Below are 26,906 nucleotides of genomic sequence, written 5' to 3' on the forward strand. Positions count from 1 at the left end.
TTCATCTATAGTTATAATTATTATAAGAGTTCTGAAGTTTTGGAGAATTCTAACACTAGAAAACAGGCTCTGGAAACAATAACTGAGGAAAGAATGCAGTGTTTGCAATTTTGTATTTTACAGACAGTAGCAGCCCAGGAATGGAAATGTGAAACTCCTGGAAAGATGCTTTAGGCTGCCTACTGAATAGGAGAAGACATTTGCAAATGATATACCTGATAAGGTGTTAATATACAAAAATATACAAAGAACTCACACAACTCAACATCAGAAAAACAAACAACCAATCAAAAAACAGGCAGAAGACCAGAACAGACATTTTTCCAAAGAAGATATATGGATGGCCAGCAAGCACATGAAAAGATGCTCACTATCACTAATCATCAGAGAAATGCAATTCAAAACCACCATGAAATATCACCTCACACATTAATGGCTATTATCAAAGACAACAAATAACAAGTATTGTCAAGGATGTAGAGAAAGGGGAACCTTCATGCATGGCTGGTGGGAATATAAAGTGGTGCAGCCTCTATAGAAAACAGCATGGAGATTCCTCAAAGAATTAAAAACAGAACAACCACACAATGCAGCAGTTCCACTCCTGGGTATTTATTCAAAGAAAACAAACACATTTGAAAAGATATACGCACCCCTATGTTCACTGCAGAGTACATCATGAGAAACGCTGGACTGGAAGAAACACAAGCTGGAATCAAGATTGCCGGGAGAAATATCAATAACCTCAGATATGCAGATGACACCACCCTTATGGCAGAAAGTGAAGAGGAACTCAAAAGCCTCTTGATGAAAGTGAAAGTGGAGAGTGCAAAAGTTGGCTTAAAGCTCAACATTCAGAAAACGAAGATCATGGCATCCGGTCCCACCACTTCATGGGAAACAGATGGGGAAACAGTGGAAACAGTGTCAGACTTTATTTTTCTGGGCTCCAAACTCACTACAGATGGTGACTGCAGCCATGAAATTAAAAGACGCTTACTCCTTGGAAGGAAAGTTATGACCAACCTAGAGAGCACATTCAAAAGCAGAGACATTACTTTGCCAACAAAGGTTCGTCTAGTCAAGGCTATGGTTTTTCCTGTGGTCATGTATGGATGTGAGAGTTGGACTGTGAAGAAGGCTGAGTGCCGAAAAATTGATGCTTTTGAACTGTGGTGTTGGAGAAGACTCTTGAGAGTCCCTTGGACTGCAAGGAGATCCAACCAGTCCATTCTGAAGGAGATCAGCCCTGGGATTTCTTTGGAAGGAATGATGCTAAAGCTGAAACTCCAGTACTTTGGCCACCTCAGGTGAAGAGTTGACTCATTGGAAGACTCTGATGCTGGGAGGGATTGGGGGCAGGAGGAGAAGGGGACGACAAGGATGAGATGGCTGGATGGCATCACTGACTCGATGGACGTGAGTCTGAGTGAACTCCGGGAGTTGGTGATGGACAGGGAGGCCTGGCGTGCTGCGATTCATGGGGTCACAAAGACTCGGACACGACTGAGCGACTGATCTGATGTTCACTGCAGCATTGTTTACAATAGTTCAGATATGGAAACCACTTAAATGTCCACTGACAGATGAATGGATAAAGATGGAGTATATATACACAATAGAATATCTACCATAATATAGTGAAAATGAGTATACTACCCAAAGCAATTTATAGATTCAATGCAATCCCTATCAAGCTACCAACAGTATTCTTCACAGAGCTAGAACAAATAATTTCACAATTTGTATGGAAATACAAAAAACCTTGAATAGCCAAAGCGATCTTGAGAAAGAAGAATGGAACTGGAGGAATCAACCTACCTGACTTCAGGCTCTACTACAAAGCCACAGTTATCAAGACAGTATGGTACTGGCACAAAGACAGAAATATAGATCAATGGAACAAAATAGAAAGCCCAGAGATAAATCCATGCACATATGGACACCTTATCTTTGACAAAGGAGGCAAGAATATACAATGAATTCAAGACAATCTCTTTAACAAGTGGTACTGGGAAATCTGGTCAACCACTTGTAAAAGAATGAAACTAGAACACTTTCTAACACCATACACAAAAATAAACTCAAAATGGATTAAAGATCTAAACATAAGACCAGAAACTATAAAACTCCTAGAGGAGAACATAGGCAAAACACTCGCTGACATATATCACAGCAGGATCCTCTATGACCCACCTCCCAGAATATTGGAAATAAAAGCAAAAATAAACAAATGGGACCTAATTAAAAGCTTCTGCACATCAAAGGAAACTATTAGCAAGGTGAAAAGACAGCCTTCAGAATGGGAGAGAATAATAGCAAATGAAGCAACTGACAAACAACTAATCTCAAAAATATACAAGCAACTCCTACAGCTCAACTCCAGAAAAATAAACAACCCAATAAAAAAAATGGGCCAAAGAACTAAACAGACATTTCTCCAAAGAAGACATACAGATGGCTAACAAACACATGAAAAGATGCTCAACATCACTCATTATCAGAGAAATGCAAATCAAAACCACTATGAGGTACCATTTCACACCAGTCAGAATGGCTGCGATCCAAAAGTCTACAAATAATAAATGCTGGAGAGGGTGTGGAGAAAAGGGAACCCTCTTACACTGTTGGTGGGAATGCAAACTAGTACAGCCACTATGGAGAACAGTGTGGAGATTCCTTAAAAAAATGGAAATAGAACTGCCTTATGATCCAGCAATCCCACTGCTGGGCATACACACTGAGGAAACCAGAAGGGAAAGAGACACGTGTACCCCAATGTTCATTGCAGCACTGTTTATAATAGCCAGGACATGGAAGCAACCTAGATGTCCATCAGCAGATGAATGGATAAGAAAGCTGTGGTACATATACACAATGGAGTATTACTCAGCCATTAAAAAGAATACATTTGAATCAGTTCTAATGAGGTGGATGAAACTGGAACCTATTATACAGAGTGAAGTAAGCCAGAAAGAAAAACACCAATACAGTATACTAACGCATATATATGGAATTTAGAAAGATGGTAACAATAACCCTGTGCACGAGACAGCAAAAGAGACACTGATGTATAGAACAGTCTTATGGACTCTGTAGGAGAGGGAGAGGGTGGGAAGATTTGGGAGAATGGCATTGAAACATGTATAATATCATGTATGAAACGAGTCGCCAGTCCAGGTTCGATGCACGATACTGGATGCTTGGGGCTAGTGCACTGGGATGACCCAGAGGGATGGTATGGGGAGGGAGGAGGGAGGAGGGTTCAGGATGGGGAACACATGTATACCTGTGGTGGATTCATTTTGATATTTGGCAAAACTAATACAATTTTGTAAAGTTTAAAAAAAAAAAAAAGAATATCTGCCATAAAGAAGAATGAGATTTTGTTCTGTGGGACAACATGGATAGATCTAGAGGCTATTACGCCAAGTGAAGTTAAGTGAGAGAAAATACTGTATGATTTCACTTATCTATGGAATCCAAAAACAAAACAAATGAACAAACATAACTAAACAGAAACTGAGTCATAGATAAACAGGTGGTTGCCAGAGGGGGAGGGTAGTGAGAGGGAAGGAGAGAAATAGGTAAAGGAGACTGAGTTACAAACTTGCAGGTATGAAAGATACAGTGTGGGGAATATAGTTGTAATTATGTAATTTCTTTATATGGTGACAGATGACATCTAGACTTATCATGGTGATCGTTTTGAAATGCATAGAAATGTCAAATCACGATGGTGTGCACCAGGAACTGACCTAGTGTTTTAGGTCAATTATACTTCAAAAATAAACTCATACATAAAGGTGATCAGATTTGTAGTTATAACAAGTAGGAGGTAGGGGAAGGGGGAATAGGATGAAGATGGTCTAAAGGCACAAACTTCTGGTTATGAGTAAGTACCAGGGATGTAATGTAGAACATGATAAATATAATTAGCACTGCCATATGTTATACATGAATGCTGTCAAGAGTAAATCCTAAGAGTTCTCATTGTAAGAAAATGTTTTCTTCCTATTGCTTTAATGTTGTATCTATATGAGATGATGGATGTTCCCTAAACTTATTGAGGTAATAACAAGTAATAAAGGATATGGTTACTCCTCACACTCTCCTGCCCCAAAAGAAAAGACATTTACTTTACTGAAAAGATTAAGGAATTATCCAGACACAGGAGTGACTATAAGTCAATGATGGAAAGAAAGGGGGAAAAAATACTCTTTAGATCCTCCTGAAGCTGTTAATGAAGGCTGGCAAAAGGATTAACTATTTTATTGGTAACTTCAGTTTCCTCACCTGTAAAAATGGATATAACAATTCCAACCTTGCATAGACCAAATACAATGAGATAAAAATGAGAGATCTTTTTTATCTTGAAAAAAATGCTATAGAAATACCAGATGTCTTTATTATCAATTGACCACAGGGTCTATAGGGTGATGAATGCAGGCATCACGTATAATTTACCCAGCAGCTGATGGCTTAAATAACATATTAACAGCATTCCCCAAAACTGAATTTTATAAAAGAACAAATACTTATATTAAATTTCTTCCTACTTTTAATATGCTTCAAAAGCACAACTTTAAACAATCGGAAAACTAGACAAAATGGAACCATCAACCTGACATGAGACAGCAGGTATTCAGAAGAGAAGGAAAGCAAACAGCAAAGCCCTGTGATTTCCCCATTAATCAAATAATAGTTCTTGTTTTCCAGCTTTGAAATATAATTGAGTATAAAATTCTGTAGTTTTAAGGTTTGCAACATAATTTGATATGTTTTTATTGCAAAATGATTACCACAGTAAGATTAGTCAACACATCCATCACCTCACGTAAGAGTTTTTTGTGTATGTGGTAAGAACGTTTAAGATCTACTCTCAGCAGCTTTCAAGTATGTAGTACAGTGTTGTTACTTATAGTAATTAGGTTGTACATCACCCTCCCAGAACTCACCTTATCTGCGGGAGTCTGTACCCTTTGACCAACATCTCCTCTCTTTCCCCAGCAACTACCATTCCACTGGGTCTGTGGCTTTGGTGTTTTGTTCCCCCCTAGATTCCACATATAAGTGAGATCATACAGTATTTGTCTTTCTCTGACTTATTTCACTTAAGATAATGCCCTCAAGGTCCATGCATGCTGTCACAAATGAAGGATTTTCTTTTGAATAATAATTAATACTCTTGAATAATAATGAATGTTCCATTGTGTGTGGGGGTGGGTATACACACACACAGCACATTTTCTTTTTCCATTTGTCTGCCAGTGGACACTAGTTTGTTTCCATGTCTTGGCTATTGCGAATAATGCTGTGAGGTAGTGATTTCTTTCCTTCAGATATATACCCAGAAGTGGGATTTCTGGTTCATATGGTAGTTCTATTTTTAATTTTTCGAGGAATCTCCATACTGTTTTTCAGAGTAGCTGTTCATAGTATTTTTGGAAAAAGGAATGCTAACTACTGGCCCTAAGGAGATGCACAGATGAATAAAATGCTTTCTATCCATATAGATATATACCCATATATGCCCATTATATATATGCAAAACTCCAAGAAGCTGTTCAGTACATTCTTGCTCTTTCACACTTACCACGTCCTCTTACACAGACTTGGTGGTATGGAAGATGAATCCTATTCACAAGATGATGAAACACTTATACCAAAGTCATAGTAATTTAGAATTCTTTCTTGGAGGAAACAGATACAGGATGCAAGGGAAAGTTAGGTTGATTTCACTGACCTTTTAAAGAGAAACCAATGTAATTTCCTGCTTAAGGCTCTCACAGCAGGAGGACAATGTAGCAATAAGAGGAGACATTTAATGAGGCTAAAACCCTTCAGGCTTCCTAATTAGCTTGCTACAGCATCAGTGATTTTTTTTTTAATAACCAGGAGCCAAAAGTACCAAAAACAGGCCTTTACTTATGATTTCTAATTCAAATCATAAGGATTTTGCTTCCTTAGCAAAATTTATAAGACCTGACAGACATGCTACTACTTCTCTCTGGAGTTTCCAAGAATGGGGGAAATTCCTAAACTGATTATCTTACTCTTTTAATAAGAAAAAGTTTCCTGAGAGGATTCTCCCTCTCACCACATCATTGAACCCTTCTCGCCTGGTTGCAGCATACATGGCTTCAGTAGACACATCACTGTCACATCTGTGACCTGAAAACAAAAGAGATGAACATTACTTGAAAAGGAAGTAAAGTTTTGGCTGAAAAGCAGGTCTAGAGTCACATTTGTGGCCAATACTAAAATTTCAGGAGATTGACCTTAATGGATTCTCTTCTTTACATGCCTTGGGACTAAATGACCCGTCAGGAATCAAGAAAGAGAAGAAAATTATGAAGAGGGAAATTTCATTTGTTCACTCCCTCATTCATTCATTTACTATGAGTTATGATGAAGAAAAGTGTGAGTATAATGCTAAATTGACAACAGTAAAAGGATCCACTAATTTACTTCTCTAAATCATTAACATTATCCCAGGCAATAATATTTTTTGTCACTAACAAGTGAAAATGTTTGAGAACACTTCCTAGAAGTCCAAAACACAGGCACTTTACCATATTCTAGCCCATCAAATCTGGCCATATTCGATGCCACTTCCGACGTGCATAATACGTGGTAGCACACAATTGAGTAGCTGGTATGGGGCAGGGAGACTTCAGTTACTTTGGCCCCCTCAGACTCAAAGAGATTAGCAGCTTTGGACCAAAGAGATTGTACTTCACTTGACAATTCTGGCATAAGATACTCCTAATTGGAAAAAGTCAAAATACAGAAATCAGAACATCCAAAGAGATGGTTTTAAAAAAATGTGTACCCCAGAACCTCTGGCAATATATTAGAAAATGATTAAATTGTTAGTAGGTAGCTAAAAAGACCGAACTAATTTAAGAGCATTTATGGCATGACAAGCACAATACTAGATATTGTGAACTGGATACAATAATATTAAAGACTGGAGATCTGGTTGGAGAATTTATATTTATTAAATGTTCATTATGTATCAGGCATTCTGCTAGATGCTTTCCAAAGGTTCTCTCACTGAACGCTTTTAACAGTCCTATGATGTAGGTATTATCATCCTTCAAGTTATTAATGAAAAATATTGAGACTAGAGAAGTTAAGTAACTTTCCTAATGTTACACAGTAGGCAAGCAGAGGATCCAGGATTCCCAACTAGGTCTGTTTCGCTCTAAATCCTTAAAAATAGGCACACCTATTACCTTAATTGAAAATTTAAAAGATTTTACAGTATTTCTCTACAGCAGTGCTCTCAACTAGGGGCAATTTTATCCTCTTGCTCTCAACCAGGGAACATGTGGTAACATCTGCAGACAGTTTGACTTGTGGGGTAGAGGTGGTAGGGTAGGGGTGGGGCTGCTACCTCTAGGGGTAGAGACCAGATGTTGCTAAACATCTTACAATGCAAAGGACAGTCTCCCAGGACAAAAACTTATTGCTAAGCTCAAAATTAAACATTTAAAAGGTGAGTGATTTTACGTATCTCCTTTCACGTGCTCAGGTCACATAGCTAATAAAAGTGGCAGAGCAGCGATTTCAACTCAACCAGTCTGTTTCCCAAGTCTGTTGTCTGTATTGGACTTGACAGAACTTTTGTAAAGAGTTACCTTTGGAATTCCTATACATAGTTTGCTCACATCTGTCAAACTGGGAAGCGTAAATGGTTTAACAGGATCTTGAATTGTGGTAGAATCTTTGGGATCATGCCCAGCTAGTATACCTGTAAGTAAAAGTATTTATGAGTGACAGACACATGGTTTTTCAGTGAACTGATAATGCTTTAAAACTATATGGAATCGTATAAATACCCAACACAATGGCTGCATCATCCACACATCTGGTTAAGATTCCTGGCACATCCATTGAATTCACCAAGGGAATGAGACCATGACGAGAAACTAGGCCATAGCTTGGTTTTAAACCAACAACCCCGCAGTGGGCAGCTGGATTTCTGGTTGATCCTCCTGTATCTGATCCTAAAGCCCTGAAATTTAAATGAAATTCTCTTTAGCAGGATAACATCTATCTAATTATATCTGAAATCTATCTTTTTAAAATGTATACTTTTAAAGTTGTTTTCTGATTATACAAAAATAAAACATGCTCATAGCAGAGAATTCTTAAAATATAGAGAAGTGTAAAAATGTAACAAAGTATTCTACCACTTTGAGGCAAACACACTGCTAACATTTTGGCATATGAACTTTAAGTCTTTTTTTCTAGTACAATTCTTTTTTTTTTTTTTTTTTCAAATTTTAATCATTTTTTATTTTTTTTTTAAACGAATTTTTCTTTCACAGTTCAGGTCATTCTGTAATCATAAGTTTCCATCTCTTTTTTGCTTATCATGAGACTTTTACTATGTTATAAAGATTACTGAAATTTTTAAATATGTACAATATTCTATCAATTGGCAATTCCTAACTGATTCCCAATTCCTATCACAGGAATTATACAATCCTATACAAATCTTTCAGTTCTTTATTTTTTAATTGAAGTGTAGTTGATTTACGATGTGTTAATTTCTGCTACACACCAAAGTGATTTAGTTATATACATATATACAATTTTTAAAAAATTTTTTCTATTATAGTGTATCCCAGGTTACAGGATATAGTTCCTTGTGCTATAGATAAACCTTCTTGTTTATCTATTCGGTATTCATCTACTAACCCCAAACTCCCAGTCACAAGTCTATTCTCTGTCGATAAGTCTGTTTCATAGATAGATTCAATTTGTGCCACATTTTAGATTTCACATATAAATAATATATTATGGTATTTGTCTTTCTCTGACTTCACTTAGTATGATCATCTCTAGTTGCATCCATGTTGCTGCAAATGGCATTACTTCATTCTGTTTTATGGCTGAGTAGTTTTCTATTGTATCTATGTACCACACTTTCTTTATCCATTCATCTGCCGATGGACATTTAGACTGTTTCTGTATCTTGGGTACTGTGAATAGTGCTGCTATGAATGAACACAGGGGTGCATGTATTGTTTTGAATTATAGTTTTGTTTGGATATATGCCTAGGAGTAGGGCTTCCCTGGTGGCTCAGTTGGTAAAGAATCATCTGCAGTGCAGGAGACCCAGGTTCAATCCCTAGGTTGAGAAGATCCCCTGGAGCAGGAAATGGCAACCCACTCCAGTATTCTTGCTTGGAAAATCCCATAGATGGAGGAGCCTGGCGGGTTACAGTCCATGGGGTTTTAAGAGTCAGACACAACTTAGCAACTAAGGCATGCCTAAGGGTGGGATCACTGGGTCATACGGTAATTCTGTGTTTAGTTTTCTGAGGAACCTCCATCATGTTCCACAGTGGCTACACCAACTTACATTTCTATCAATAGTGTAGGAGGGTTCTCTTTTCTCCACACCCTCTCAAGCACTTGTTTTTTGTAGACTTTTTAATGATGGCCATTTTGACCAGTGTGAGGTGGTGTGGTACCTCACTGTAGTTCTGATTTGCATTTCTCAGTAATTAGTGATGCTGAGTATCTTTTCATGTGCCTACTGGTCCTGTCTTTTTTGGAGAAATATCCATTTAGGTCTTCTGTCCATTTTGTGATTGGGTTGTTTTTTGCTGTTGAGTTGTATAAGTTGTTTGTACATTTGGAGATTAAGACCCTGTCAGTCACATTGTTTGCAAATACTGTCTCCCATTCTGTAGGCTGTCTTTTCATTTTATGGTTTCCTTTGCTGTGCAAAAGCTTTTAAGTTTGATTAGGTTCCATTTATTTTTGTTTTTGTTTCTGTTGCCTCAGAACACCTAAGAAAACACTGGTATACATACAAATCTTATATCTTCTTTTAATAGCAATTTTATAGTATGCTTATAAACACACCCCTCCCAGGAATTCAGATACAGCCATTCTGCTACCCCATTTAGAATCATGACTAGAAATGTATTCTGATTTATTTAAACTGTTATATTGTTGTGAAGTAGAATAACTGCATAGTAGAGTACTTTGTAGGGAGTTTCCTGGCAGTCCAGCAGTTAGAACTCTGTGCTTTCACTGGCGAAGGTCTGAGTTCAATCCCCAGTCAGGGAATTAAGATCCCACAAGCTGTGCAGTGCAGCCAAAAATAAATAAATAAATAAATAAAGCACTTTCTAATAAACACCTTTAAACATAAATCTTTGCTCATGTATCTCTAGCTTCTAACAGTTAATGGGTCAAAGGGTCTACCTGTCATTATAAGTTCTAAATATATTTTGTTAAATTACTTGTCAGAAAGGTTATGCCAATTCATATTCCCAATTGCAGTGAATCACATTGTTTTATCTTTCATTCCCTGGTGGCACAGACAGTAAAGCATCTACCACACTGTGGGAGACCCCGGTTTGATCCCTGGATCGGGAAGATGCCCTGGAGAAGGAAATGGCAACTCACTCCTGTATTCTTGCCTGGAAATCCCATGGACAGAGGAGCCTGGTGGGCCACAGTCCATGGGGTTACAAAGAGCTGGACACGACTGAGCAACTTCACTTTCATTATCACTGAATACTAGCAGTTCTTAAAATCTCATTATTTTGATAAAAGATTTGTTAATGGGCGTTTTGAGTAATTTTTCACACTTATTTGTATTTGCATTACTCAACTATGAAGTGTCTGTTCATTTCTTTGCTCAGTTACCTATATAGTCTGTGTTTTTCTTATTAAAAAAAGACACACGATATTATGCTAAGTGAAACGAGTCACGAAAGCACACATACTACACAATTTTACCTATATGAGGTACCTAGAATGGTCAAATTCATAGAGACATAAAGTAAAAGAGTGCTTGCCAAGGGCTGGGGACACAGGGAGCTGGGCAAATGGGAGGCTTTTAAGGAGTACACAGTTTAAGTTTTGCAAATGAAACAAGTTCTAGAGACTGGCTGAGTGATAATGTGAATGTACTTAACACAACTGAATCGTATACTTTAAAAGGATTAAGATAACAAATTTTAATTGTATGTATATTTCCACTGTGTATATTTTCCACAATTAAAATTTTTTAACTATTTCAGGAAAAAAGGTTTTTCTGATTAGAAAATTGAAATGTCCACTATAAAAATTAAAATATTCTATATGATCTATAAAGTGAAATTTCTTATAATCAGTCCCCAGAATTACCATTTTTTAATGTATATTTATCCAGATATTTCCATGCAACTAACATATTCATATATGTAATTGTTACATTTAACAGAAATAAGGTCATACAATACATATTGTTCTGCAACTTGTCTTCCACTTCAGTGTATTTTGGATTTCTTCCCATGTCATGACATAGTGCTCTAACTCATTCCTTTTAGTGGCTGCATAGTACTCCTAGAATTTTCCTGTTTTAAAAACTATTATAAAAGAAACAAATCAGAACACCTGACAGTCGGGGCCCATTCCCTCTGGAGTCACTTTGGGTCTGAGCCCCCTGAGTACACTCAGACTGAAGCTTTGGGCTGAACAAGGCTCAGGGACTGTCACATGGTCCTTGTGCTCTACAGAAAATGCAAATTAACTGCCTTTCTTACCAAGTCCTCTTGAGCCACAGAATCAGATGGCTGCTTTCACGGTTTCTAAAAGGACACATTTTCTTATTAGGATTCCCTGACAGCTGTGTAAAAGTAAAACCTACATTTCCATAGGAATTATGTGTCAAAGTGCCACCTTCTCAAAGCACATTCAGTAAGATGAACACTAAGTGGGGTGATGAGGATAGAAAAAAGCACCTAATCTTGCAATCCTCCCTTGTCAGAACTCTCATTAATATTAATGTGGTGCTGTAAAATTCCACAGAGATAAAATGAAATGGTTTTACTTGTTAACAAGATTTCAGGGAAACTAAAAAACAAAAAACCTGTAGAATCTAAATCTCCATAGCTCTAAAAAAATATAAATAATTTATTGATTGCAATGCCTGTGAAACAGCTTAGTTTCAGTGGATAATTAAGGAGAGATAAAATACATATAGTACTACTAAAGAAAACATTCTATTTGGTTAAACTGAAACCAATAAAATAAATATAGTAACAGCAATATTTATTTACTCTTTTTTAGATGGTTAAGAAATGCATTACAAATGAGACTTAAGACATAAAGCATGATTGATGGATTCAGAATACAAAGTATGACAGCTGAACAAATCATCTCCCTACAATTTGAAAAAACTTTACTTACTGATATATATTTTTAGTTGCAGATTTATAAAAACACTTCTTAAAATATTCTATTTTATAGATAAATATTAGCCTTTTCTTTCCTTCCTGCCTTCCTTATTTTTTGGCAAAGTTGGGTTTAGCTGAAGGATAAATCACAGCTAATAATTTAGCTCAGTAGCACTCAACTAAAGCCAAGGTATGTTAATCTGTAAATATATGTACAATCAGTGAACAGATACCCAAATAAATAATTTTTAAAATGAAATTCAATTAAGTCTGGTTAAGCTAACTGATTTATTCTTATTCTAGAAGATCTGTAAAATCATGTTTTAAAGGAGACCAGATACTACACAGGAAGGGTTTAAATGTCTTAAAGTTAATGTATAAAATATACATATGTGTACTATATAGTTGAGGGTATTTCTAAGATACAATTTTGATACACTAGTGAGCACAAATAGCTAAGGAGAAATAAAAACACCAAGGTATGAATGAGTCTACTGTTGGATTTTGTGTATGGTTTATGACTATCTGTATTGGGTTGGGTTCTAAAGTACAGATAGAAAAAAATATCTTACGCAAAGCACGTGAACGCTGACACGGCCGCCGCACTTCCTCCTGAGCTTCCTCCGGTTATAAGCCAATTTGAATCCTCATTCTCACTGTGAGAGTTTTCCTTCCTCTTTTCTCTATATTGTTTTGAATAACTCCACGGGTTTTTAACTGGTCCAAATATGCCATCTGTGCTTCCAGATCTGAGACGAAGAAGTGAAGCAAGATATCTTAATAAAACTCTTTTTATGTGATCTCCTGATTACATTATTTGCTTCTAACACTGTATAATCCACTATAACTTGAATCAGAAAAGGTAGCAAGGCTGCTGAGTTGTAGCTTTCTTTAGATGGTTGCGGAGTTGAAGGATGAGAAGTAAAAGCATTTGTGGTAGAAAGTTGGAAAAACCAATCTGTTAAGAAAAGGAAATTTTTATCCCAACTGATAATCCAATTCAGCATAAGATGATTTTCTTCATAAATTAAGGTCTTCCAATTGAAAAGTGTCACAAACATCCAAACAGTTAATAAGTAGTCTTTTGAAGGAATTCCTCTTTTAATCAGAAGTTTTAAGAGGGCAATTCCCTGGCAGTCCAGCGGTTAGGACTCCACACTTCCACTGCAGGGGGCACAGTTCCCACCTCTTGTTGGGGAACTAAGATCCCACAAGCTGTGTGGCTCAGCCAAAAAAAAAAAAGAACTTTTCTGGGAGATATTCTTAGTGAATGCTAATAACCTTTTTTACTTTTGAAGAAACTTCAACCTAATAGACAACTTACAGAAATAAAAACAGTATGAAAAAACGTATACCCTTTACCCAGGCTCACCTATTGTTCACCTTTTACCCCATTTGTTTTATCATTTGTGTGCTCTGTGTGTGTGGCTGTACATATTTTTCCTGAGCTACTTAAGGGTAAATTATACATATTATGGCCCGTTACCCCAAATACTTGAGCTTTTCCTAAGACAAAGAATAGTCTCTTACACAGTCACAGTATAGTTATCTCAGTAAATTTAACGGCAATACAATACTTTTATCAAATCTACCACATGTAATCCAGTTTTTTCATTTGATCCAATAATGTCCTTTATAGCATTTTCCCTTTTTCCAGTATAGGATCAAGTCTAGAGTTAAGAATTATATTAAACTTTTCTCTTTAACCTCTTTAACTTTTTTCACCAGCCAAGAACACTGAGTTGCTTCCTGTTTTTAGCAATTTGAATAAAGCTACAATAAATATTGTAGTGAAAGGCCCCAGCCAGGGCTTCCATATAAACACAAGTCTTCATCTCTTGGGTAAATACCTAGGATTGAGATTGCTGGCTCTTATGGTAAGTGTATGTTTAACTTTATAAGAAACTGCTAAACTATTTTCCCAAGTGGCTATACCATTTCGCATTCCCTACCAGCATTGTATGAGAATCCAGTTGTTCTCCATCCCTGTCAGCACTTAACATTGTCATTTTTTAAGCCATTCTAATTATTAGGTGTATGTACTTCAGTGTGGTTTTAATTTGCATTTCCTAAACGACTAACCATGTTTGATGTGTTTGTCAATTTGATATACGATTTTACATCTCTTTATATCTTTTTTAAAAAAATTGGTTTTCTTACTATTGAGTTGGAAAAGATTCAATATATACTGGATACCAGTTCTTGGTCAGACATATGTCTTGCAAGTATTTTTGCTAAGTGTGTGGTTTGTTTTTTCATTTTTAACAGTGCATTAAATACAAAAGTTCTTAATTTTAATGAAATTCAATTTACCAGTTTTTAACTTTACAGACTGTACTTTATGTGTTCCCTCTAAGAAATCTTTGTATAATTCAAGGTCATAAAGATTTTCTCCTACACTTCTATGAGTTTTAGGTTTTAACTTCTTTAGCCTCTTTTAATCTGGAACATTTTCACAGCCTTTGCTTTTTTTATGATACTGACATTTTAATAGAAGATATCTCATTTCAGATTTGTCTTTTGTCTCCTTGTTATTAGCTTCGGGTTACACATTTTCAGCTGGAACACTGCATAGGTGATGATGTTCCTTCTCAGGGAAGGAGGTACACAGTATCACTTCACCCTCATTGGTGATGTTCATGCTGACCAGCCGTTCAAGGCAATGTCCTAAAAACCTAGGTTCAACTTTATTTCCACAGATTTATTTATTCAACACATATTTACTAGGTTCTAATAAATACCAGTTTTGGAGAATCAAGGAATCTGCTTCTATGAAATAGGAAACACAGACCAAGCAAGTATTACAAACATTACAAATGGGGAAATAAAAAGTGCTTCTGATGAAAAACTAAATGTTTTCCTCATGATCAGGAAAAAGGTAAGGATATCTGCTCTTATCATCTTTATTCAATATTGTACTTAAGGTCCTAACTGGTGCAATAAGGCAGGATAAATAAATAAAAGTGTCTCTATTGTAGGCTACAAGATCATTTACATAAAATATACCAAATAATCTATAAGATCAACTAGAATTAATAAGGGAGCTTAGCAAGGTCACAGGATAAAAATAATAGGTTAACATAGAAAAGTAAATTGCATTTCTATGTATTCTAACAATGTTAAACAATTAGAAATTGAAAAGACAATAACATTTTCTGTAATAGTAAAAAAAACATGAAATACTTGGAGATAGATATGGCAAATTATGTGCGAGATTCATATATAGAAAATCATAAATATTGCTGAGAAAAATTAAAGTCTAAATAAATGGAAAAATATAGAGTCATACATCAGAAGGCACATATTAAGATGTCAATTTTCTAAAACCTAATCTATAAGTCAATACCACCACAATCAAAATCCCATCAAGCTTCTCTGTGAAATTATTAATTCAATTCTAAAACTTATATGGAAATGCAAAGGACCTGCTGCTGCGGCTGCTAAGTTGCTTCAGTCGTGTCCGACTCTGTGCAACCCCATAGACGGCAGCCCCCCAGGCTCCCCCGTCCCTGGGATTCTCCAGGCAAGAACACTGGAGTGGGTTGCCATTTCCTTCACCAATGCATGAAAGGGAAAAGTGAAAGTGAAGTCGCTTAGTAGTGTCCGACTCTTAGCGATCCCATGGACTGCAGCCCACCAGACTCCTCCATCCATGGGATTTTCCAGGCAAGAGTACTGGAGTGGGGTGCCATTGCCTTCCTGCAAGGCTTACTATGAAGCTACAATAATCAAGATATCATGATAATGGATTAGGAATACACAAATCAACAGAACAGAATCCAGAAATGGATCTATACATATGTTGGACTGATTTTTGGCAAAGGAATCAAAGTAATTTAATTTGAATTCCTATGGTCCCAGATATATATGATAGACATGCAAAAAAATGAACTTTTGCTTTCTTCACATAATCTACAAAAAATTAACTGGATTACAATTTTAAATTTAAGAACTAAAACTATAAAACTTCTAGGAGAAAACATTGGAAAAAAAAGTCTTGATGACCTTGGAAAAGGTAAAGCTTTCTTGGCAAAGACACAAAACCATGAGTCATTAAAGGAAGAAAACAACGAACTGGACTTCATCAAAACTAAAAACTTTTGCTATTTGAAAGGCATATTCAGAGGATGCAAAGACAAGCCAGAGACTCAGAGAACCTATTTGCAAATCACCTATCTGATAATGGACTTGAATCCAGACTATATGGGGAAAAACTCTTACAACTCATTGAGAAGATTTGAATAGATACTTCACCAAAGATATATGGATAGCAAAATAAACACATGATGATCAACACTGTTAGTCATCGGGGAAATGCAAATCAAAACCAAAGTGAGATATCTATCAGCAGAACACAAGCTCTCATGGAGGGACTGAAAAATTGGCAGAGAGAGTCCTCACGAAACCACCTCACTAACGTAATCTCTCATGGAGGAACTGAGGAACTAGCAAGGAATTGGCAAGAGAGTTCTCACGAAATCACACTACTTTTAGGTACCTACACATAATGAAGTTGAAGACACAGATGAAAGAAATACAGGAAAAGAAAATTTTAATTTTACTTACCCCATAGCAAACTCATCTAAGTTTGTTTTTCCCATTAGCAGAGCTCCCTGATCCAACAACTTCTGAACTACTGTGGCATTATAAGGTGGTACATAACCTGAAAAAAATTCAGTTTTCTTTAAAAAAACAAAAACTAAACTGAGGTATAGCTGATTTAAATGTTATATTACAGGTGTAAAACATAGTGATTCAAATATTTTACAGGTTATATTCCATTTAAAGTTATTAAAAAATGTTGTCTATATTCCCTGTTCTGTACAATATACTCTTATAGCTTATTTATTTTATACAGTCACTTATACCTCTTAATCCCCTCCCCTTTCTTGCCCCTGTCCTCCTAAAAATTCAGTAATTTTTATCATAGGAAAGAAAACAGTGAACATGTAAATCCTATTTAAGAAACAATTTTAAACTCCAATTAAGCAATTCATATTGACAAATGCTACTTATTCCTAATTTAAGTTGTACTTTCTTCTGAAAGTTAATGTTTTTCTGCTGCTGACTGCTTGCTATTTTTTCCAAAGAAAGTCTCTATATTCATCATCTTTATAATCTAAAAATATTGACTTTAACAGTACTACAAAATATTGAATGATAGCGAGGTACCCAAGTCATTTGAAATTAATCACAAATCATTCTGCTCATTGCATTGACTTTTTCTTCTCAGATGTGCTATATCACACAGCAATTTTTATCTATTTCCAGCAGGGATAGATCTTTATTGTCAATTAAAATTTCCTCTATCTAGTGTATATTCGCAAATAATTAACAACAGTTTACTTTATCAAAGGAACTTGGGGCATATACCTCAGAATATTAATTTTAGTGTGAAGTTCTCTATCCTTTTTCCATTTCTTTTTCCTCCTAGGATCCAACCATATATTGATAAATAGGATTCCTTTTTGACCTACTAAACTTAAAAAATTAAAACTAAGCATCATTATACTAAGTATAGTGACAAAAATAATCAAACAGTAGATGTTATTAATAATAAATCCTTATACCATCTGCAAAAGAGGGGGTAATGACAGCCACTTTATACTTATTTCTATACTATCAACGAGTGGAAGTTGGAGGAGTTAAGAGTTCACTTAGTGTGTTTGCAGTGATGTTATCTTCCTAAATAGGATTCCTCTGTTAAGCAGGCCTACCTCTGAAGAATAACTTTGCATTCTGAAAGAGCAAATAGTAAGAAGGTAATATTCCACCATAAGTTATTTCCTTTGCAGATATAACTAGTCTAAGATATCTTGGTGCATTAGTATCTTATCTTTAAACTGAAAAACACTTATTTTTATAAAATAACGCTCTGGCTAGCCACACCTTACCTTTCAGCATGTTTGATGCGCAGGTTGTCTCAATGCCGGATGTGCTAAAGTTATCTTTTACTGCAACAGGAATTCCATCTAAATCTCCCAGTGAGTGACCTGCATGAAGAAACCCAAAGAATAGAAAAGATATCTAGTTCGAAATACAGAGACATTAATCCTAGTTATTAAGACAGCTACTAGCTTGCTAAAGATACGTCTTCAGAAATCAAATTTGTGTTAGAAATTATTACAAGTTGGACATTATAAAATTAGTCTCATTTTTATTATATCTCATACCAGTTCTTCTTTTAAAAAATAATTTTTTTTTATTTGGCCATACCACGAGATTTGTGGGGTCTTAGTTCCCCAACCAGGGACTGAACACGAGCCCCCAGCAGTGGAAGTGTGGAGTCCTAACCACTGAATCTCCAGGGAATTCCCCAGGTCTTTAAATAAGGGAAGTTTTTTTTTTATTTTATGTTTAAAGCTCTACCTGCCAAATGGAAACTGCTATATCCAATTAAACTCTTTCTCTCGGGATGTAACAATTAAGTACAAGTCAAAGTAATTTACCTTTCTTATATCTTTTCTCTGATTCTTCAGCTTGCTTTAAGGCCACTTCTTCTGATACAGTAATGTACGCATTTAGAAACTTAGTCTTCTTGATAAGGGAGAGACATCTTTGACAGAGCTCAGTTGGCGTGATTTGGCCTTGTTTCAGTGCCACAGAAACCTAGAATATACACAATTCCAAAAAACTTCTGCTGAGTCTGCACAAGTTTCAAATGTTATACTGAGATAGGCAGATAGAGTGGTTAAATATAAAAATTTGAAGTGAGGTTTAGATTCAAAACCAAGACCAGGCACTACTGTTGCTTTACATGCATTATTTCTTTATTTAGCCCTTAAAACAACCAACTAATTATTAACCTCACTTTATAGATAAATTAACTGAAGCTCAGAGAGGTTAAATGATTTGCTCAAAGTCACACAAATACTAAAGGGTAACTTCTTAACATTTGCTCCTTCACGATTTCTCACTGCCCCAGTGGAAGCTTAGCCTGTCCTGTATGTTGACTGAAGAAAGTAGGGAAAACCACTAGACCATTCAGGTATGACCTATATCAAATCCCTTATGATTATACAGTGGAAGTGAGAAATAGATTTAAGGGACTAGATCTGATAGATAGAGTGCCTGATGAACTATGGAATGAGGTTCGTGACAGTACAGGAGACAGGGATCAAGACCATCCCCAAGAAAAAGAAATGCAAAAAAGCAAAATGGCTGTCTGGGGAGGCCTTACAAATACCTGTAAAAAGAAGAGAAGCGAAAAGCAAAGGAGAAACGGAAAGATATAAGCATCTGAATGCAGAGTTCCAAAGAAGAGATAAGAAAGCCTTCCTCAGTGATCAATGCAAAGAAATACAGGAAAACAACAGAATGGGAAAGACTAGAGATCTCTTCAAGAAAATTAGATACACCAATGGGACATTTCATGCAAAGATGGGCTCGATAAAGGACAGAAATGGTATGGACCTAACAGAAGCAGAAGATATTAAGAAGAGGTGGCAAGAATACACAGAAGAACTGTACAAAAAAGAACTTCATGACCCAGATAATCATGATGGTGTGATCACTGACCTAGAGCCAGACATCCTGGAATATGAAGTCAAGTGGGCCTTAGAAAGCATCACTACGAACAGAGCTACTGGAGGTGATGGAATTCCAGTTGAGCTATTTCAAATCCTGAAAGATGATGCTGTGAAAGTGCTGCACTCAATATGCCAGCAAATTTGGAAAACTCAGCAGTGGCCACAGGACTGGAAAAGGTCAGTTTTCATTCCAATCCCAAAGAAAGGCAATGCCAAAGAATGCTCAAACTACCACACAATTGTACTCATCTCACACGCTAGTAAAGTAATGCTCAAAATTCTCCAGGCCAGGCTTCAGCAATACGTGAACCGTGAACTTCCTGATGTTCAAGCTGGTTTTAGAAAAGGCAGAGGAACCAGAGATCAAATTGCCAACATCTGCTGGATCATGGAAAAAGCAAGAGAGTTCCAGAAAAACATCTATTTCTGCTTTCTTGACTATGCCAAAGCCTTTGACTGTGTGCATCACAATAAACTGTGGAAAATTCTGAAAGAGATGGGAATCCCAGACCACCTGACCTGCCTCTTGAGAAATCTGTATGCAGGTCAGGAAGCAACAGTTAGAACTGGACATGGAACAACAGACTGGTTCCAAATAGGAAAAGAAGTTTGTCAAGGCTGTATAGTGTCACCCTGTTTATTTAACTTCTATGCAGAGTACATCATGAGAAATGCTGGGCTGGATGAAGCACAAGCTGGAATCAAGACTGCCGGGAGAAATATCAATAACCTCAGATATGCAGATGACACCACCCTTATGGCAGAAAGTAAAGAGGAACTCAAAAGCCTCTTGATGAAAGTGAAAGTGGAGAGTGAAAAAGGTGGCTTAAAGCTCAACATTCAGAAAACGAAGATCATGGCATCCGGTCCCACCACTTCATGGGAAATAGATGGGGAAACAGTGGAAACAGTGTCAGACTTTATTTTGGGGGGCTCCAGAATCACTGCAGATGGTGACTGCAGCCATGAAATTAAAAGACACTTACTCCTTGGAAGGAAAGTTATGACCAACCTAGATAGCATATTCAAAAGCAGAGACATTACTTTGCCAACAAAGGTTCATCTAGTCAAGGCTATGGTTTTTCCAGTGGTCATGTATGGATGTGAGAGTTGGACTGTGAAGAAGGCTGAGTGCCAAAGAATTGATGCTTTTGAACTGTGGTGTTGGAGAAACTCTTGAGAGTCCCTTGGACTGCAAGGAGATCCAACCAGTCCATTCTGAAGGAGATCAGCCCTGGGATTTCTTTGGAAGGAATGATGCTAAAGCTGAAACTCCAGTACTTTGGCCACCTCATACGAAGAGTTGACTCATTGGAAAAGACTCTGATGCTGGGAGGGATTGGGGGCAGGAGGAGAAGGGGACGACAGAGGATGAGATGGCTGGATGGAATCACTGACTCGATGGACGTGGGTCTGGGTGCACTCCGGGAGTTGGTGATGGACAGGGAGGCCTGGCGTGCTGCGATTCATGGGGTCGCAAAGAGTCGGACATGACTGAGTGACTGAACTGAACTGATTGAATATATATCAAGCAATAGGTGTTTGCATTTAGGGGAAAATCTGCAAGTGTTCTGCTCTAAACTGTTGAATAAATCATCAGAGAGGTGGTATTCTTAGGCCTGAGGGTGTTGAGCTAGAAAAGTAGTGCCAATAGGCCACTGAGAGGGCCGCTAATGCTGATGCACAGGAGGAGGAAAGGGCTACCATGGGGATACTGGGAGGGTCGGCGGTTGGTGAGGGGCAGCTGGGCTTGACTCAAAGGAGATAACTGAATGTAACAAAAAAGGTATTACTGCTGAATGGTTTGTATGATGCTTGAGAAGAGTGGAGCGGAAGAGAAAGAAAAGACAGCAGTGTGTTCTGATACTGTAAATATGGAGTGGGCTTATGTAAATAGGCTGCAAGTATCAGAACTTGCAGAAGCACAAAGCTGGACAGACACAGAGGTATATAAACAGGCCTACCCCAGAGCAGAACCGTAAACACGAGGAAGATTATCTCTGCTATTGTCTCCTCTTTTTGCCTCCCCTCAAGTCCCCTAATGCCCATTATCCTCACGTTGCCTTCTGACTCGCCAACTCCTATGACAGGAAGAGGTAAGGAGTTGCAGCTGTGGTTACAAAGGCAAGAAATCAGACTGTTTGGAGTGCTCATTTATTTATTGAGCTATATCTGATCTACAGTGTTGTGCTGGTTTCAGGTGTAAAGCAAAGTGATTCAGTTACAAATACGATGTTTTTCCCCCCAGATTTTCTTTTCCGTTATAGGTTACTACATAATATTGAGTATATTTCCCTGTGCTATAAAGTAGGTCCTTGTGTGTTATCTGTTTTATGTGTAGTAGTGTGTATATGTTAATCTCAAAATCCTAATTTATCCCCTCCTCTTTCCTTTTGGTAACCATAAGTTTGATATCTATGTCTGTGGGTCTATTTCTATTCTGTATGTAAGTTCAGTTGTATCATTATTTTTTAAGATTCCATGTATAAGCAGTATCACGTCTTTGTCTTTGGCTTACTTCACTTAGTATGATGATCTCCAGGTCCATCCATATTGCTGCAAGTGGCATTATTTCATTTTTATTTTTTTATGGCTGAGTAATGTCCCATTATGCCAGCAAATTTGGAAAACTCAGCAGTGGCCACAGGACTGGAAAAGGTCAGTTTCCATTCCAATCCCAAAGAAAGGCAATGCCAAAGAATGCTCAAACTACTGCACAATTGTACTCATCTCACACGCTAGTAAAGTAATGCTCAAAATTCTCCAAGCCAGGCTTCAGCAATACGTGAACCGTGAACTTCCAGATGTTCAAGCTGGTTTTAGAAAAGGCAGAGGCACCAGAGATCAAATTGCCAACATCCACTGGATCATGGAAAAAGCAAGAGAGTTCCAGAAAAACATCTATTTCTGCTTTCTTGACTATGCCAAAGCCTTTGACTGTGTGCATCACAATAAACTGTGGAAAATTCTGAAAGAGATGGGAATCCCAGACCACCTGACCTGCCTCTTGAGAAATCTGTATGCAGGTCAGGAAGCAACAGTTAGAACTGGACATGGAACAACAGACTGGTTCCAAATAGGAAAAGAAGTTTGTCAAGGCTGTATAGTGTCACCCTGTTTATTTAACTTCTATGCAGAGTACATCATGAGAAACGCTGGGCTGGAAGAAACACAAGCTGGAATCAAGATTGCTGGGAGAAATATCAATAACCTCAGATATGCAGATGAGACCACCCTTATGGCAGAAAGTGAAGAGGAACTCAAAAGCCTCTTGATGAAAGTGAAAGAGGAGAGTGAAAAAGTTGGCTTAAAGCTCAACATTCAGAAAACGAAGATCATGGCATCCAGTCCCACCACTTCATGGGAAATAGATGGGGAAACAGTGGAAACAGTGTCAGACTTTATTTTTGGGGGCTCCAAAATCACTACAGATGGTGACTGCAGCCATGAAATTAAAAGACACTTACTCCTTGGAAGGAAAGGTATGACCAACCTAGATAGCATATTCAAAAGCAGAGACATTACTTTGCCAACAAAAGTTAGTCTAGTCAAGGCTATGGTTTTTCCAATGGTCATGTATGGATGTGAGAGTTGGACTGTGAAGAAGGCTGAATGCCGAAGAATTGATGCTTTTGAACTGTGGTGTTGGAGAGGACTGTTGAGAGTCCCTTGGACTGCAAGGAGATCCAACCAGTTCATTCTGAAGGAGATCAGCCCTGGGATTTCTTTGGAAGGAATGATGCTAAAGCTGAAACTCCAGTACTTTGGCCACCTCATGCAAAGAGTTGACTCATTGGAAAAGACTCTGATGCTGGAAGGGATTGGGGGCAAGAGGAGAAGGGGACGACAGAGAATGAGATGGCTGGATGGCATCACTGACTCAATGGATGTGAGTCTGAGTGAACTCCGGGAGTTGGTGATGGACAGGGAGGCCTGGCGTGCTGCAATTCATGGGGTCGCAAAGAGTCGGACACGACTGAGGGACTGATCTGATCTGATCTGATCTGAATGTCCATTGTGTAAAGATAGCATATCTTCTTTATCCTTTCATCTGTTGGACATTCAGGTTGTTTCCATGTTCTGGCTATTGTAAATAGTCTTGCAATGAACACTGAGGTGCATACATCTTTTCAAATTATGGTTTTCTCTGGATATATGCCCAGGAGTGGGACTGCAGGGTCATATAGTAGCTCTATTTTTGTTTTTTTAAGGAAGCTCCATACTATTCTGGGAGTATTCATTTTAAATGGTGATCCTGTGAGGACCGTATTTAGGAAATCTAGATTTGAGAAAATCAAGAAGGGAAATGAAAACAAAGATGCTAATTAGCTAGAATGGACTAGGCACAAGGATTATGACAAATTGTAAGATCCCTTGGAGCAAAACTAAAAGTGTCATATCTGAATATAAGATGAAATCAAGTGGAAAAGTTTTCATTAAGAAAACAAATTCTCTCTCCCTAGCATTTCTTTTCTCAAATGGAAACTAGACTTTTCCTTAAGGCCACTGCTTCTCCTGCAGTTTTCCCACAGGATGGCTGTTTTAGTTCTTACTTACCATGTACCAGAGTCCAGTGGGGAGGGGAGATTGTGTGGGCAGGTGTTCCCCTTGTCCTCATATGCCTTTTTCTTGCCTCTTTTCTCAAAACCCCCAGCTCATCTGAAGCACAGGTCTTGGAGGAGATTATATTACTCTAACAGTCTCCCTGGTACTCCTTGTCATTTATGAAAGATTTTAGCAGCTGGTTCACTGTAGCTATTTTTGTTGACTTCAAACTTCAAGTCAGGTACACTGACACCGGGCCTCTCAGTTCTTGAACTCCCTTGACACAAACTCTTCACTTCACTCCAGTTACCCACTCACATGGTCACAGCCCAGACTATGTCATTACCAGCATCTGTATATTCTCCCAAACCTCAGTTCTAATCATCATCCCACATCTCCTGTCTCCTGAGCTCATTTACTCTACCATCCAGCAAGAAAACTGGGACCTCAGTCCTGCAACCTCAAAGCAATGGATTCTGCCTACCAGTGAGGTGGAAAAAGGATCCCAAGGCATGCAAAGAATCTGCAGCTCTGGTTGACACCTTACGACCAGCCTTGTGAGACTGAGTAGAGAACCCAGCCACGCCAGCCCTGACCCACAAAACTGTGAGATGATCAGACTGTGGGTGTTTTAAGACTGTGTTATTTTAAGACAAGTTTGTTATGCAACAATAGAAAAGTAATACGCCTTCTTGTAAAAATGAGGAAATCTTCCGCAGGAACTACTCTTCTTAGAGAACCAGGGAAAAGAAAACTATCAGTTCAGTTCAGTCACTCAGTCATGTCCAACTCTTTGCGACCCCATGAATCACAGCACGCCAGGCCTCCCTGTCCATCACCAACTCCCAGAGTTCACTCAGACTCACGTCCATCGAGTCAGTGATGCCATCCAACCATCTCATCCTCTGTCGTCCCCTTCTCCTGCCCCCAATCCCTCCCAGCATCAGAGTCTTTTCCAATGAGTCAACTCTTCGCATGAAGTGGCCAAAGTACTGGAGTTTCAGCTTCAGCATCAGTCCTTCCAAAGAAAACTATAAACACATAAAATCTAGTAATTTTGTCACTGTAACAAAATCAGTGCTAATAATAACTCTTAGTTCCAGGTGTTATCCTATACATTTTACATTTCATTTAACCTTTATATCCACATTAACAGGCTGATATTATTATTTCCACTCTACAGATAAATTACCAAAGTTCCTGCTTAAAATCACACAGCTAGAAAGCAACAGAGCTGGGATTCAACCAAGGTCTGATCTTGTTTCTGAAGCCCATGCTTCGGACCACTATACTCCACTACTTCTCTGTGCAAAGTGTAATAGCATTTACTCCTCTGTAACTGAGAGAGAACATTTTGTAACTTCACAGGTATTAATAACATCAGAGATTCACTGAGGAAAAGGACTGTCTTTCAGAAGAAAAACTGTCTTGATAAATGCTGAAGGTATAGAAGAGCCCTTGGGAGCTGAGTGTCTGGTTGACTGGTACTCTCTTTAACACACCCATTTAACATTCTTGCTTTTGTCTCCATTGTTCCAAGAAACAGCACTTCAAGATCACCAGTCAGCTTCACGTTTCTAAATCCAGCAGTCACACTCAGTCTGGGTCAGCATTCAACATCACCCGCTCCTGGAAGCACTTCTTTTCCACTTGTATTTCAGGAGACCAAGCCCTTCTGGTTTCCTCCTGCCTTACTTAAGGCCATTCCTTCAAGTCTCTTTTGCTAGTTGTGCTTCCTGCTGTTGACCTCGAAATGTTGGAAAGTTTTATGCCTTCTTCTATATTTTCACTCAGCTTCCCAGATGATCTCATCTGACTGCATAACTTCAATTATCTCCTCCACTCTGGCCAACTCATATCTTCATACCTAGCTTCTCTCTTGATCTCCACATTCCTATATCCATCTGCTTAACCAACCTCTTCACTTGGTTATCTTTGGAGGCATCTCAAAATTATCCTGCCTTGATAACTTTCTCCTCACAACACGCTCCCTGTAGAATCTTTCCTATCTTGATTCTGTGTGCTGTGCTCAGCTGTGTTTGACTGTTTGTGACCCCATGAACTATAGCCTGCTAGGCACCTCTGTCCATGGAATTCTCCAGGCAAGAATAGTAGAGTGGGTTGCCATTTCCTTCTCCAGGGGATTTTCCTGACCCAGGGACTGAACCTGCATCTCTTGTGTCTCCTGCACTGGCAGGTGGATTCTTTACCACTGTGCCACTTGCCCAGGCCCCAAATCCAAGCATCCTCCTTGACTCGTCTCTTTCTATCAAACCTATATCCAATCTGTCAGAAAGCCCAAACTTAAGAAACGAAACCCCTATTTTGTATTACTTCTGCTCCCACCACCCTATTCATGCTGCATCAGCTCTTGGCAAGGCAACGGCCTTCTAACTGGCCTCCCTGCTTCTCCATTTGCCTTCCTCCAGACCACAATCCTGAGTAGCCTGGAGCTTTTTAAATTTTAAATCAGATCATGTCCAAAGATTCACAACCTTCCAGAGGATTTGCATTACATTTAGAATAAAACCCACATTCCTTCTCATGGCCTGAAAGGTGATCTGGTTCCTGCTTCTCTCTAACCTCATCTGCCAGTACTCTCCTCCTCGTTTAGTTCTCTTGGGTGAGAAGAGAGCTT

General features: G+C 38.0%; 2 protein-coding genes across 3 annotated transcripts in view; one reads left to right on the forward strand and one right to left on the reverse strand.

Moving 5' to 3' along the window:
* The window catches only part of RTN4IP1 (reticulon 4 interacting protein 1), a 134,763-nt gene that overhangs the window by 53,092 nt on the left and 54,765 nt on the right, over window positions 1-26,906 (forward strand). The window lies entirely within an intron of this gene.
* Window positions 1-26,906, reverse strand: part of QRSL1 (glutaminyl-tRNA amidotransferase subunit QRSL1) — a 34,823-nt gene that overhangs the window by 4,838 nt on the left and 3,079 nt on the right. For both annotated transcript variants that reach the window (XM_055535301.1, XM_055535302.1), the window contains exons 2-9: window positions 18,644-18,803; window positions 18,089-18,187; window positions 16,761-16,857; window positions 12,767-12,943; window positions 7,848-8,023; window positions 7,647-7,759; window positions 6,576-6,768; window positions 6,057-6,174 (exon numbers count right to left, since the gene is read on the reverse strand). In XM_055535301.1, coding sequence (XP_055391276.1) covers window positions 6,057-6,174; window positions 6,576-6,768; window positions 7,647-7,759; window positions 7,848-8,023; window positions 12,767-12,943; window positions 16,761-16,857; window positions 18,089-18,187; window positions 18,644-18,803 — 1,133 coding nt within the window. The remainder of the gene's footprint in view (window positions 1-6,056; window positions 6,175-6,575; window positions 6,769-7,646; window positions 7,760-7,847; window positions 8,024-12,766; window positions 12,944-16,760; window positions 16,858-18,088; window positions 18,188-18,643; window positions 18,804-26,906) is intronic.

The sequence above is a fragment of the Bubalus kerabau genome, chromosome 9, assembly GCF_029407905.1.
Source record: "Bubalus kerabau isolate K-KA32 ecotype Philippines breed swamp buffalo chromosome 9, PCC_UOA_SB_1v2, whole genome shotgun sequence".
Taxonomy (NCBI): Eukaryota; Metazoa; Chordata; class Mammalia; order Artiodactyla; family Bovidae; genus Bubalus; species Bubalus kerabau.